General features: G+C 39.9%; 1 protein-coding gene across 1 annotated transcript; it reads right to left on the bottom strand.

Annotated features, from left to right (window-relative positions):
- Nucleotides 1-920: 920 nt before the first annotated feature.
- On the bottom strand, nt 921-14,720 carry eif4a2 (eukaryotic translation initiation factor 4A2). Its single transcript, XM_084120170.1, has 11 exons — nt 14,599-14,720; nt 13,792-13,849; nt 7,504-7,636; nt 6,980-7,119; nt 6,314-6,482; nt 6,000-6,109; nt 5,479-5,622; nt 5,045-5,182; nt 4,683-4,772; nt 1,686-1,765; nt 921-1,597 (listed from the first exon to the last, which is right to left on the bottom strand). The coding sequence occupies exons 1-11, from the start codon at nt 14,625-14,627 to the stop codon at nt 1,453-1,455; spliced, it is 1,236 nt and encodes a 411-aa protein (XP_083976296.1). The 5' UTR covers nt 14,628-14,720; the 3' UTR covers nt 921-1,452.
- Nucleotides 14,721-15,467: the final 747 nt, after the last annotated feature.

Here is a 15,467-nt window from a genome sequence, read left to right as displayed (position 1 = left end):
CCACACACAGAACATGGGCGTATTTGCCATTCAAATGTGTTCAACTTCAACAGGATATCCTGCGTTTCAACTTGAAAGAACAACAGACTTGCATTACATGGCCAACAGTATTTTTACCCACCTAATCACAAAAAACAATATTTTTTTCTTCTTTTGGATTGCAGAAAATATGATAATCTTGACATACAATCAGCAGAATTAAAAGGCTAAATGGATGACAAACTACAGCACAGTCTCATGACAACACTTTCAGTCTTCGAGACTATGGAACTGGAAAACTGCAAAAATGCTTACTCCTTTCTGGATTTTGGCCAACAAGAACATATTCCTTCGAACAGGTTTAGCCTCGCCCCGATTCCAAAACGGAAGACCGAGGTGGTGTCTGGAGCATGTTAGAACTTGACAGGAAATAATTCAAAGCCAAAGCATGCTGACAGGAAACCAAGCCCTTACCCAAAACAGCTGACCACAAATGAGGAAGTCACTAATGGAAAGTTCCCAGAAGCATGGAAACTTGAGTGAATGAAGGTGTGGGCATCCACATAACTCAAGACAGATTGTGGATCTTTGTGTTGAGCAGCCCTCTATAGAGTGTTGCAGGGATTACATCAAAAAGGTAGATTTCCCTAGAGCATTTTCCCAATTTATGAGTAAAATAAAAGTCTGTAGTAAACGAGTTTAAACACACCCATTCTGAAAACACGAATTGGGGCGGGAATGTGTGCAGTTTATGTTGCAGTAGAACAAATAATATCATCAAGTTATGTTTACCACAGGCTTTATTTGACTCAAATTGGAAAACCTTGAAGTAACCAGCAGCAAATTAGTCTTCCGGGTTCTGACGTCATCCCTGCGCCACTATTAATCCAAGCAGAAATGTGTGAGATGTTCAACTAGTTCAAAAGACATGGAACAACGAATCATGGACAGAATAATCCTCTTTATTGTCAAATGGGCCAAACACTAAATGGGACATCGAGTGAAGGCGTTGAGACCCACCTTTGAAGAGGACTTCACAAAAAGTAGAACTTGATAAACAATATACATTTAAATTAATACATTCCACAGAACTAAGAAATACCTTCATATTACTAAAAAAGGTAGGTGAAGTGAACAGTTAAACTGCACACATATGTTAGCATAACATAATTAGCAGACTTGATGCAGCACTTGTATCTTTTAGTCCACAAGTATATTACTAAACGATGAAGAACATCTAATAGATACATTTTAAGCGTACTAGGGAAAAAATACCTGAAAAAGAATACATGTAAAGAACCCATGTTTTGTAAACGCCACCACCAGTGAACACTGATATGGTTGGAGTCTACAACCGTCCACACAGAGAGTCAATGTCACGTATCGAATTCGTAAGTTTTTTGTCTTCCAATAAAATAAGCGTAAATGGAAGTGATCATTCAACAGCTATCCCTGCATTCAAATCTCCAAAGTTTAAATCAGGTCGGCGACGTTCATGGGCATCTCCTCAACAGTTGTGTTGTAAAACGTCTCAATGTCTCGAAGAATCCTTTTGTCTTCTTCAGTGACGAAATTGATGGCTACGCCTTTTCTGCCAAACCGACCTCCACGGCCAATCCTGAGGGGGAACGATTACAGCGAACGAGTCAACATTAATTGCATTAATGCAGTCAGAGAAACATGTCAACACCTGCAGGTTTACTCACCTATGGATGTAATTCTCTCTATTTGTTGGCAAGTCATAGTTGATGACAAGAGAAACTTGTTGAACATCAATTCCACGAGCCTATGGAACAGATTTTAGGATTACTAAATGGACAAATTTATTTCAGATGCACAAGTATATACATGGGACAATTGAGCAATGTTGCTTGGGCACTTTTCCCATCAAGTATGGGCAACAAATTTATCTGGATACTTTAGATCGGTCGTGGGCCCTGTCTCACACCTGGTTGCCCGTTGACGGCAACATTGCTCAAAAAGTTGCCCAGTGTATCATCACCTTATGACATTTTCTACAGCTATTTTCACGGTAAAATCCAGAAAAAAAAAGAAAAAAAGGAAACCTATACGAGTGGTCACAGCCATTTTTAAATTGAACAAGTTTAATTCTGGAATGACTTAACCTTTAAGAATATTAGCAGGATAAAATGTTTTCTCAGGTCATCTAGAAATAAATAAGTCATTAAGTAAGGGATAATGTATAGTGAGGCGGTTGTTATAGCGAATAACAACCCAGACAGGCTGAACGGGACCCCAATGCGAAGCGGAGGGGTCTTGAATCAGCCTGAAGGGGTTGTATTCGCTATAACCGCCTCGCTATACATTATCCCACTTATTACATGGCTACCTACAAAAAAAATAAATAATTTGACACTATTGATTTAAAAAGGAGTTTGATTTAAAAACGATTGTATTGCTTCCGCTAAAGAAAATAGTCCGTTCCGCGTCCATAGCAACGCTCTGTTTTTCATGGCAACGGTATGTCATACTTCGCAGCGGTCTGATATCAAGAAATAACAGACCGCATTCTACATTGGAATTCAACCAAGCCATGTAATAAACATCAATATGCAACACTTGTCTTGTCCATACAAGTAGTTTCATTAATCACCGTGTAATAGGGGTGTTGAAATTAATTGTTGCATCGATGCAGTAATAGACCATAATAGATCATAGCCTGATGTTTCTTTGACATCATTCGTCACATAGGCGCTTCTCACACTTGCGTAAAATGGTGGAGGAAGGTGAAACACAAAAGAGTAATAAACACTCACTAATTTAATATTTACAGCATGAGGCTGCAAGTGTGGGCGAGTGTGTATGAGCGTTATTGTAACTTAAGAACATTTGTCAGTTTCATGCGCTTTTAGTGTTAGTTCTAAAAGGTCCGGTCATCTGCTGTGTTCAGACTAAAGTTGTGTTTGATGTTTGCTACATTCAGGAAGTGTACAGGAAGTTGAGTGACAAATGTCAGCTATGAGATGAAGAGGTCTTTGCAATAAAGGTGTTACATGTCTAATCGACAATCTGCCATTTCTTAGAAATGGTCCCTCTTTCTCTGGGCCAAGAGAATGACAATAAAATGTCCTTATCTGGTTATAGATCTTAATTAACATAACAGGAAAACAGCACGTGTGTAAAAAGTCAGCCGCACTTGGTGAGGTTGTCCTTCGCAGCAGAAAACACTGTGTGAATGGCCTTCTTGCAAGTATAAAGTACTACAAAAGACAATGGGTTTGGTTTTCATTGCAGTCTCACCACTAAATAGATCATTTTCGCAACGGTTCCTGATTTTAGTACCGCTTATAAATAATTGCTTTAAGTTAAAGGTTGTATCAGCGATTTCAGGCCCAAACATAAATGATCACATTCATCTAATCTTTCCTAACGATCCGCTAGCTGCCCGCCCCATAAGCACGCCGTCAAAAAAAATGCATCTCTGTAGGCAGCCTAGGCTCTGAGATCTGCAATCTAATCACCGACAGGGGTGGGTGTTGTGAGGTTTTGCGCTCGTGCACGGCTGCACACGAAAACCTCACAACACCCACCCCTGTCGGTGATTAGATTGCAGATCTCAGAGCCTAGGCTGCCTACAGAGACGCGTTTTTTTTTGACGGCGTGCTTATGGGGCGGGCAGCTAGCAGATCGTTAGGGAAGATTAGATGAATGTGATCATTTATGTTTGGGCCTGAAATCACTGATACAACCTTTAAGACAAAATGTAGCTTTATACAGATATTAAAATCTCCTTGGAGTCAACAAAAAAAGACATTGGTTTCAAAGGCACTAAAGATGGAATTATCTTCAAGCAACTTGCACTGCTAAATCATTCAAAATTGTGAATAAAATAGATGACACTAGTAGATCAGTAGTTTTTACTACAGGTTGAATTAAAAGGACTTTATTTGTATAACAACTTTTTACCTTTAGATAATTAACCATTTAACCATCATCAGGGCTTGACATTAACGCTTGTCCATGACAAGTGGATTTTTTGAAGGGACAAGTAAAAGAATTTTACAAGTAGCCGGATTTAAACGTCAAACAAAAAAAAAGATAAATATAGGGAACTAGGGAATCACTAAAACGAGAGAACAGTTTATAAAAACTTATTTCTGGGTTTTTTGGCTTGTTTGCTGTACACCTTGTCACATAGCAGCTTTTAGACATTGTTTTTATCGATATTTTTGTCAGAAATGACGAGGCAACTTCTCGCAATGCAAAGTCAATGGAGACAGTTGGATTGTATCATTCTTTCCAACGTTTCTTATTTGTACATTCAAAAATATTTAAAACAATCTCATAAAATTATTTAATGCTGTTGTAATTTTTCAGTGTAAATGATTTAATTAGATCAGCCCTACAGTGTCTTATTCTAACTGAATTAATTGATCAAATTCAGGAATTTAAAATGAAAGATGAAATGATGAAAGATGGGGGGGGGGGGGTATTGAGAATATTGCTTCAGAATAAATTTACAACAATTTATTTTTTCAGACAAGCAGCTTTTTTACTCTGACAAGAGAATGACAGATTTACTTGTACGAAGGACAAGCACATGCAAAGGCTTATTGTAAAGCCCTGATCATTTCATTACGTCACCATACTGTCATAACTCCAGTATTTAACAAATCACCATGCAAAATTCATGAAGCCTAGATTGACAAACGAGAAATTGTGAAAATAAAAGGCCTACTCACCAGCAAATCTGTGGTTATGAGCACTCTGCTGGAGCCAGACCTGAACTCTCTCATGATTATGTCTCGCTCCTTCTGATCCATGTCTCCGTGCTGGAAGACACAAAGACACAAGTTTACCTTGGACGAGCCAGCATAAACACCATGCTTGGTTACAAGATCTGGATAAGTATGATCAGTTGTGTTTAAAAATTTCTCCATGAAAGGTCAGTCCCGAAAGATGATGAACATCATTTCATACTTCATCCAGCATTAAACATAACGTGCCCTCTGTCTTTTAGCTCAAATCACTGGCCTACAATTAACAGCTTAAACACTGTATTTTTGATTACAACATGCTATGTGCATGTACTTCTTGGACCTACCAGAGCAGACACAGTGAAATCTCTAGCATGCATCTTCTCGGTCAGCCAGTCAACCTTTCTTCTCGTGTTCAAGAAGATAACAGCCTGGGTGATTGTAAGAGTCTCGTAGAGGTCACACAGTGTGTCCAACTTCCACTCCTACAGAAGTAGTGAATTAACATTAGCAGAGCAACAGTGCAAGCAATCATCTACATCAATATCCTGAGGTTCATGATGTGTTCATGATGTGGCACAAAATCTCGAGACCTTGGACACCGGACATTAAGAAAGAGGTCCTTCCTAGACTCATTTCCGACCGTGTGCTTTTGCTCTACCTTCTTTGTGATTAACCAGTACTAGCATGAACACCAGAGCGAGACCCGAAGGCCTCGGGCTGGTGATTTTAGCATGGTGCTTTTTAAAAGAAGGGACATTAGAGACAACCAGTGCCTCACCTCTCGTTCTACATTGATGTAAAACTGCTTAATACCCTCCAAAGTCAGCTCCTCCTTTTTCACCAGGATGCGAACAGGTTCACGCATGAACTTGGTGGTCACCTCCAGCACATCAGCAGGCATGGTGGCCGAGAGCAGCACAACCTGGCAACACAAGCAAGCAGTTATAGCATGAACAAAAAAAAAAATATATATATATATTATCAGCAATAATATTAGAAAAACAGAAGAAAAAAAAGCAAAAAAAAACACCCCTTTAGTTACTAAAAATATTTTGAATATGATTTCCAGTTGAAAATGCATGTATTGTCGCACTGGACCTTGAAACATAAGCCACTGGACATTAAGAAAGAGGTCCGACTCAGTTTCATTTCCGGCGCAGGGCTACTGCTCTTCTTCCACATGATACTCTGCTAGCATCATTGCATAAACCAGGAGAACCTGGACTCTGCAATTTTAGCACAGTTCTTTTGAGCGGAAGACGCCTCCGTTCAGAGTCCGGCATCAGGGCTTTGACTTACTTGTATGTTTGTGCTTAATTTCTGGAAAATCTCATAGATTTGATCCTTGAAACCACGGCTCAGCATTTCATCTGCTTCATCAAGAACAAACATCTTGATCCATTTGGGAGCTGTTTACAGAAAAAAAAAAAAAAAAATCTCTAACTGTAATTCAAACTTTTAATAAAAGCATTACATGGCTCACAACCATGTTGGTGAAATGTATGATCAGTTGTAAAGTTGTAAATATCTCCATAATAGGTCAGTCCCGAAAGATGGTAAGCATCACTTCATACATCATGCATGTTTTAGCCTAATTAGCCTTCGCTACTTACACAGGTACCTCCTGTTCAGCATGTCAAACACTCGACCTGGCGTGCCAACGACGATGTGCGGAGCCTCCGCCTGGAGTTTCTGCATTTCGTTCCGCACGTTGGTGCCTCCAATGCAGGCATGGCAAGAAGCGCCCATGTAGTCACCCAAGGCCAGGATAACCTTCTGAATCTAGCGAGTGGACAAAAAAGGATGGAGTTTAAATAAAAAAACGCTTAATATCTGTACTGACGTTAGTCAGTGTGCACTAATAATGCCAAACAATGGACAAGTATGATCAGTTGAAAAGGTCATCTCCATAACAGGTCAGTCCCGAAAGATGAAATAGCATCATCTCATGCTTTTGTCCATAGCTTGTTCCCAAGTGAAATCACTGGCAGTCTAACAACATTAACTAAAAATCTCATTTCCAACCACCATTTCCTAACAGTAAACACTCCAGGCCATTACAGAAAGATTGAATTATTCTGGATGAAGCACTAGCTAGATAAATATTTCCTGCTGAATAGTTCATCAATTTGTGCAATTTAAAATAATAAAAACCCACATTTCATGATTTTTGTAGCAGGAAAAACAGCAAAAGTGTACCTTGAATCGGGCTACTGCCAGAATATGCCGCCTTGGTCTGAGACACACTTAAGTTTATGTTGACCTCGGGTACAGCATACCTGCTGAGCGAGCTCTCGGGTTGGTGCCAGGACCAGAGCCTGAGTTTCTTTCTGCTCAATCTCCAGCTGCTGCAGGATGGAAATGGCAAACGTGGCAGTTTTACCAGTCCCTGACTGGGCTTGAGCGATAACATCATAACCTAATGGAGAAGAAAAACATATAAAGAATTCACACGAATGCATAACGCACCAATTGAGCACACTAGAATTTGACTACTAGACCAGGGCTTCTTAAACCCGTCCTGTGGACCCCCCACCACTGTCTTCCTCATCAGACACACCCGATTCAAGTCTTGCGGTCTCTACTATAGAGATGGCGAGTTGAATCAGGTGTGCTACATGAAGAAAAAAAAAGAAAAAAAGTGCAGTGGTGGGGGTCCACAGGACGTTTGAGAAGCACTGGTCTAGACCACTAAGAGATCAGCACTACGCAAAATGTAATGTGTACATGTACTTTTGTGTTCTCTGAAAAAGCATGTTAAGCAAATGTCAAGTGTAATTGATTCTCATGAACTTGTTTGTACCTTTTATGCAAGGGATTATAGCTCTCTGCTGGATTGCCGAGGGTTTCTCAAAACCATAGGCGTAAATTCCACGGAGAAGAGTTTCCTTCAGGCTCATGTCATCAAAATTGTCTGTAATCTCGTTCCAGTTGCTCTGTAAAATAATGTGAAGGAGATTTCAGTTTGAGCCATTACACACATCTAAATTGGTAAACAGCTCACTGTCCCTACTGTAACCTAAAAGGACAATATGCTGCCTTAAAAATAATTTTAAAAAAACCCCACCACCCATTAAACAATAGGAACACATGAAAAGCACCACAACATTGTAATTACAAGTGGGATTTTCTTTAAGCCTCCACTTTCTTTTTTAGGGCATGTGCATTAAAGAATTGGTCACAAGTCTTAAATGGGAACAAGCTGGATTTTAGCTGATTTTACGTACTAATACGCATTCAAGTGCTTTAGGCCGTGTCTGAACTTGCCCCCTAAATAGGCCATTATTTGTAGCGTCCAAAACCATAGTGGACTTTATCAAGCGCACTCATTCAATCCCACAATGCACCGCAATAACGAGTGTAAAACCGATGTATGCTCAATGGTCAAAGAACACCCATAATGCACTGTGAGAATCATGCGATGAATGAATTCCCGCTTCTGACCAGAAGATGCATCATCCATCCACTGGTCCAACGTAGCTACAGTGTGATGTGATATACAGGCAGCCTATATCATGTTCTAAATGTTTAAGGTTATAGTTTCCATGACAGAGTTCAAGATTTTCATCTTACTACTGGAGCTGTCGCAGTTCACCAAGAACTTTTGGTACGCACCCGGGTTTGACTGACATCAGAGTTTGGTGCATTTGGATGTAAACAGTTTTGTGAACTCGAGTGTGCACCAACGAACCTGACCAGAGTCCACATGAAGAGGATGGTCTGGGGTATGGTTTACGTGAACTGTTCACTGTTCAATCTTCTCAGTTCTCACGCAAGTGTCGTGGCGCTCTCATTAAAGGAGTAGTTCACTTTAAAATGAAAATTCTGTCATCATATACTCACCCTCATGTTTCAAACCTGTATGAATTTCCTTCTCCTGAACACAAAGGAAGATATTTAGAACAATGTCAGTAACCAGACAGTTTTTGGGTCCCATTGACTTCCATAGTATATTTTTTTCCTACTATGGAAGTCAATGGGACCCAAAAACTGCCTGGTTACGGATATTCTTCTAAATATCTTCCTTTGTGTTCAGGAGAAGGAAATTCATACAGGTTTGAAACAACATGAGGGTGAGTATATGATGACAGAATTTTCATTTTAAAGTGAACTACTCCTTTAACTCAGAGGCCCACACAGAAGAAAATGAATTGTTGAATAAAGTCGTTATTTATTTTTTTTGCGCACAAAAAGTATTTGTCGCTTGATAAACTTAAGGTTGAGCCACTGTAGTCACTTGGACTATTTTAACGATGCCTTTACTAACTTTTCTGGTATGGCAGAAATTGATTACCTAGCAGCCTATGAAGGAGTGAGCCAGCTCTCAGATTTCATCAAAAATATCTTCATTTGTGTTTTGAAGATGAACGAAAGTCATAAGGGGTTTGAACAACATGCGGGTGAGTAATTACAGACAATTTTCATTTTTGGGTGAACATTTAAATAAAATGTAGTGTCCCATTCAAAGCTAGAGAGCTTGCTGACAATTCTGGAATTTGGGTCAAATAAATGCTATTTGTGTAAAACATACAATAGGCATCAAATGGTTATTTGTATGTAACGGCAATATAAAGCAATGTAGATGTTGTGGGAAAAACAAAACTTCATGGAGTCATTACAACAATAGAGGCTTTTGCAGCAGATAGTTATAGGAACTAGCCACCAGGGCAGATCTCCGGGAACTAAATGTCCCCCAGGGCCATTTTCCTGGTTGCTTTCGGACCGCCAGTAGGAACTCTGAGGTGACAATAGCCAGCGGACAGAAATGACATACAAGCGTGGCATTTAACAACGTCAACAACTGGAGGATGGGGGACGTCGTGATCAGAGCTGTGTTTTTGTTGTGAGTCGTGGGTTTCGTGATAACAGAGATAGAATGTGGACATACAAGTTATGTGATGAAAGAGCAAAAAGGAGGGCTAAGAGACGAAATCTCCAACTTGTGGTGCTACATATCGTCGAGGCTAAGACAAGAACACAGCGTAGACAAAGGTGACAAGTAAATGCCATTAACATTAGCTTTTTAAAAATGGCGGTACTGTGTTGTATGGCATACATTCGACAAATCAGCATAAGCCGCTTTCCGACTAACTAGTTACAGGAACTTAGTTATAGGAACTGTCCACTTCTAAACAGTTCTATGAACTACTCTCCCCCAAACTCGGTTTTGCTGTTTGCGTTCGCACTGGCCAAGTGGCCATAGGAACTGGTAGGAGGGGTAAGGGAGTGACGCAAGCACGGTGACTTATTTTGATGGAGCGACGGACCTTTATTTTGGCGGCGCTGAGAACGCCAGAGCAAACAATGCTCGCATTCTCTGTTTATTAGTTAGCGATCTGTCTAACAGTACTGTTTAATATGTTATTAGATAGAATTGTTATAGAAAGTAGACAGTTTATGAAAAAAAGGTTATTAGCCTATGTCGTGTGGTTGATGTCCAGTGTTGCTAGCGGAGCAGAAATACATAATCATGTTTGACTTGGTCCCCTCAAAGTTGCGTTGGATTTTCTCTTCAGCATAAAGGTTTAGAGACCCATCTATCACTGTTTTCCACGTTTGTATCTAGTTTCTGGAGTAAATATATAGGCTATAATCTGTGTGTTTACATATAGCTGTTTTAAAAATGGCAGATGCTGGTGTTTTGCGTGCGTTCGGTCAATCAGCGTACACTAACGTCACGGGTAGTTCCTATAGTGCTGGTTTAGACCCTACTCTGCAGTAGGAGCTAAATTAGTTCCTCCAAATGGAGTTCCTAGAACTAAAGTCGTTCCTAGTCTGCGTGTTCGCACCGCAGGAACATACGGGTACTTTAGCCAATAGTTCTAGGAACTGTGAAAAGGTTCCTCCGGTCGGAAATCGGCTATAGTTACTTCAATGGTAGTTCCTATAGTGCTGGGTTTGACCCTACTCTAAAGTAGGAGCTAATTTATGGCGCTTTTCCATTACCAGTACCAGCTCGACTCGTCTCGCTTTTCGCTCCGTTTTCCATTGCAGATAGTACCTCCACAATAGTACCTGGTCATCATAGCGACGACGCAGGAAACTGCCGTGACGTAATCTTCTACGTGTCACTACGCTGATTCTCTGATCAATCAGCAGTCTGCCGTGTTTTTGTGTTTTAGTATTGCCTCAGCTCGCTCAGAACCTCGCCGGAGGTGATACGAAAAAAAGTACCTGGAAGCAGGTACAGGTACAACTTTTACACAGTGGGAAACCAAACAAAAGACGAGTCGAGTCGAGCTGGTACTGTGTAGTGGAAAAGCGCCATTATAGTTCCCCCAAAAGATATATTCCTATAAATGTTCCTGCGGTGAGAACGGGTCAAAAAGTGGGTACTTCCGCCATTAGTTCCTGGAACTATGAAAAGGTTCCTCTGGTGTGAAAGCCGCTAATGTTTCTCTCCTCTGACCCGATTAAACCGCTCTATTTTGCATTACTTTTATGGTGTCTTTATGAACGTTTTGAAAAGTTTGAGTTTTGGATGAATGGACTTTCAATGGAGAAACAGAAATCTCTCAAGATTTGATTAAAATATCGTCGTTTACAAGAATTCTTATGGGTTTGAAATGACATGGAGCAGGGCTCGCAAAATCGCTCTCCCGACATACCGGGGCTATTGTGTTTTAATTCGGGCTACAAAAATGCATAACCGGCCTGCCCGACGGGCTATCTGAAATAGTGTTCGCTTCAGTCTTGTTATAATCAGATTCAGCGCGTTCTTCATCTTCAATCCGCAGCGGCGACGAGCAGAGTGCACTTCAAAAACAGAGGACAGAGTCTCATTGGTCTGTCAATGTCAGAATATTTGAGATGACCAATCAAATCAAAGTAGGCGGGCTTTATATACACAGAAGCTGCTGAGCGCGAATTTGAGCAGAGCGACTCGCTTCAGTTTACGGTCAAGTGCGAGATAAGATGCAAGTAGCTAAACTAAACATTTCATATTTGACAGCTTTTTTAGGTCATAAATGTGAAACGAATGACAAAAATAATCAGACAAACGAATATACTTTTGTCGAATTTTGCCATTTTGAACTGAAAATAGGCCTATGTAACGTTACTGATAATTAGTTCACTGTCATTGTGGGGGGACATTAACAGAGCATTAACAAAGCCGTTTTCATGTTAGGCACACGATTAATAATGAATGTGTACATGTTGAGAATTAATATACAATTTGTAGCCTTCAGTAAATTAAAAAAAGGTCAGCTTCAGGAGGGGAAGAGACAGGGCAAGATGAGGAGACAGAAAAAGAAAGGGTGATAGATAAGAAGTGAGAGCAGGTATTGACAATCTACTGCCCACTGACATGGTTTTAAAGCCATTTCTTATCCTTTTTTGGCCTTCATACGTCTCGAAATGGACAGAGAAATAACCCCCTAATAACCTTAAATGTAGGACCTCTTTGATTATAAAGCCCTGTATTAGGAATAAGATCAATAATGAATGTGTACATACTGTGAATGAATTTAATAAGCTTAGTTAGACTACCTAGCTTTCCTAGTAGCTTTCAGTAAATGAATGCGTCTGAGAAAATGATTCATATATCAGTTGACCCTTTGTTTTCTTCACTGACAGACAAAAATGAAAAGCCTGTATCAGTCAAAGCTCAGCTTTAGGAGGGTAAGAGACAGAGCAAGAGAAAAACAAAGAATAGGAGTGTGATGCTGATGAGGAGAGAAAAATAATCCGCTGCCCACTTACATGGTTTTAAAGCTATTGTTATCCAATTTTTTTGGCCTTCAAAACATCTTAAAATGCACATATGTAGATCAGAGAAATAAAAGTTTTCTCAGGGGTGCCCCCGAACCCCCCTGACTAGCCCACCTCACATTCGGGACCTCCGTGATGATAAAACCCTGCCATCTTAATGAAACTTAATAGTGAGCATTAGACCCTAAACTAAAGTGTTACTTTTTTTTTTCCCATCATACCCTCATTGGGGGCTGAGCCACAGACACAGACCGATTCATGTTCCACACTGATCACGCACATTTCAGTTCAGTTAGAACCAGATGCATATTTGTTGATATTTTGTGTTTTGAAAAAGTTTTTGATTCATTGTTTTGACTCCTAACCAATTTTCTACATTAAAATGGTATTTTTATCTGGGCTAGTAAAATTCATTTCGGGCTACCAACATCTGAAGAGTGCCTGCCCAAAGGGCTACCAGCGATTTTGTAATTTTGCGAGCCCTGTGGAGTAATTGATAATTTTCCGTTTTGAGGGGAACTATATATCCCTTTAAGGCAGCCAAATTTAAGGGGATCTCTCACCAAAATGCAACCTAGGGTCTTTTTGTTAATCTACCCGAGGCAAACTTTCGTTTAAGCATAATTAGAATGGAAATGCCACTTTTAAGTTTGACCGTATTTTCGTTTTTGGTCAAACTGCCTTTTGAATGGGAGTGCTAGGGGCACTACTATGATAGTGTTTTAAAAATGGTGATTTTTGATGCTAAGAAGGCTCAACACAACATGAAACTTTGCTCGAAGTATCACCAGGAGCTCTACACATGAACTCGAGCATCGAGTCAAAAATAGTCAATCTCTGAATGCAACGTAACGGTGAGAAGAGTAAAGGATGCGCATTTAAGAAAATACTAAAAATCAGAGTCAGTTCATTCACATTCGGAGATCAACTATTTTTGACCGACAAAATGCCGGCGGACACAGCTTCAACGAGTTGTTCAAAATCTTTCTTTTTAGTAAACTATGTACAAAAACAATGTTCTCAATGCTCGAGTTGATGTGTAGAGCCTCTGGTGATACTTCGAGCAAAGTTTCATGTTGTGTCGAGCCTTCTTAGTGTTTTAAAAATAGAGATTTTTGATGTTATCATAGTAGTGCCCCTAGTACTCCCATTCAAAAGGCAATTTGACCGAAGACGAAAATACGATCAAACTTAAGTGGCGATTCCACTCTAATTATGCTCTAACACAAAAGTTTGCCTCAGGTAGATTAACAAAAAGTCCCTAGGTTGCATTTTAAGGTTGAGTTAACGTTACCCTCTAATCGATCAGTTCAAATGCTTTATATCAGCCAGCCCAGATATGCATCCACCCCTCCAGACTTCACTAAATTATACAAACCTCGATGATACCATCAGGCTCCATTCCTTCGGGCCCCCCATGGTCTCGATCTCGTGAGCTAAAAGAAAAGACAAGTTTGATTATTATCAGCGGTTCCTGAAGCTGAAAAGGACTGAACTCGAACCTCCACGAGACGCGCGCGCCTCTCAGCGCACATTCCAAACAAGTCACGTGGCTCGCCGATAACGGCCAAAACTTTACATAACTAAAGTTACTATAGAGAATAATCGGTTGTTTTCCGTGATAACGACTTGTTCATGGTCCACCTTAAACCCTACGCCCAAATTTGGTCTTATTTATTTACAGTACTCGTCAGCTTTAATGCGTCAAGAGCAGCCCATAATCGTTGTACATTACCAATTATTTACCTCCTGATAATAAAATGGCTAAAACAAATACAATACATTCGACATAACAGAGTCGTATGACCAAATGTTAAGGTATTGAAGAAGGCAGTGTGAATCCAAGGCCTCAAGCATGGAGGCCACGCGTTAGATTTCAGGGTGGGTGTGAAGCCTAGCTAAGGTTTGTCGTTTTTATCCATAATAACGCCACTTATTTGAATATCTATATATACATACTTCAACAATTAAGTGTGAATAATAACCATTTTAGTCACGTGAACACTGAATACATGAGAATACACATAGTAGGCGGTAGTTTGCTGTGCGGCCTGCTTAATATCACACGGGCCGTGTTAAAATTCACAGCACCAGCGCTATAACTAGCTCGAAGCCTCTCTATTTTAACAATTCACACATTTATGAACACAGCATGCATAAAGGCTATTTGTCATAAGGGGTTTACCTGTTGTAATCAGCAGAACCGCTAGACATGGTCCGTTCGCGACTTCGGCACTCACTCGGAAAGGAAGAGCATGTGAATCTCTGGCTATTTCATCTAACCGGAACCTCTTTTTATACATTTACAGTGAAACTGCAAGAACACTAAATCTACACGTAAAGCTACACGTTATTTACGTTTTATCGACACCGACAATAGAGGTAATTCGAGTTAAATAGGTGTTAATATTAGAAGTGTTTATCTGTGTTATGTCGAAGTTTATTGGGGACTATATGGAGAAGCGCAAGGATATTGCAGCATTGATAGGGTGTAATAGAGTCGCTACGGGGTCTCCACATTTCTGGTCTTAAAATGGGACTGACTTAAAGGGATAGTTCATTCTAAAATGAAAGTTCTGTTATCATTTATTCACCCTCAAATTGTTCCAAACCTGTATGAACTTCTTTCTTCCGTGGGACACAAAGGGAGGTTTTTGGGACTAACAACCTCAGTCACCATTCACGTTCATTGTATGAAAAGGTTTGGAAAACATAAGAGGATGAGTAATTGTGACACAATTTTAATTCTGAGTAAACTATTCCTTTTAGTCCTCTTTGTACTATTTTTTTTTTCCTTTTTCTTTTTTTTCTCCAAATGCATAGAACAACTGACTACTAAACCCATTTTAAAACTTTAATATTTCACTTGTAAATGTCTCTGTGTGCTGAAAATGTGCATTCACATGTCATTTTATGGATTATTTTACCTCCACCAAACAAACAAGTGGGAAAAAAGGGGATAAACCAATGATTCCATATGATGTGATAAAAAAATCAAAAAAATCAACCAACTGGTCATTATTGCTCCACTATTTTGAAACATATGACTGTTAT

Source organism: Abramis brama (genome assembly GCF_963993115.1).
Source record: "Abramis brama genome assembly, chromosome: 7".
NCBI lineage: Eukaryota > Metazoa > Chordata > Actinopteri > Cypriniformes > Leuciscidae > Abramis > Abramis brama.
The sequence above is the reverse complement of the archived record's forward strand: the minus strand, read 5'-3'. Positions and strand labels throughout refer to the sequence as shown.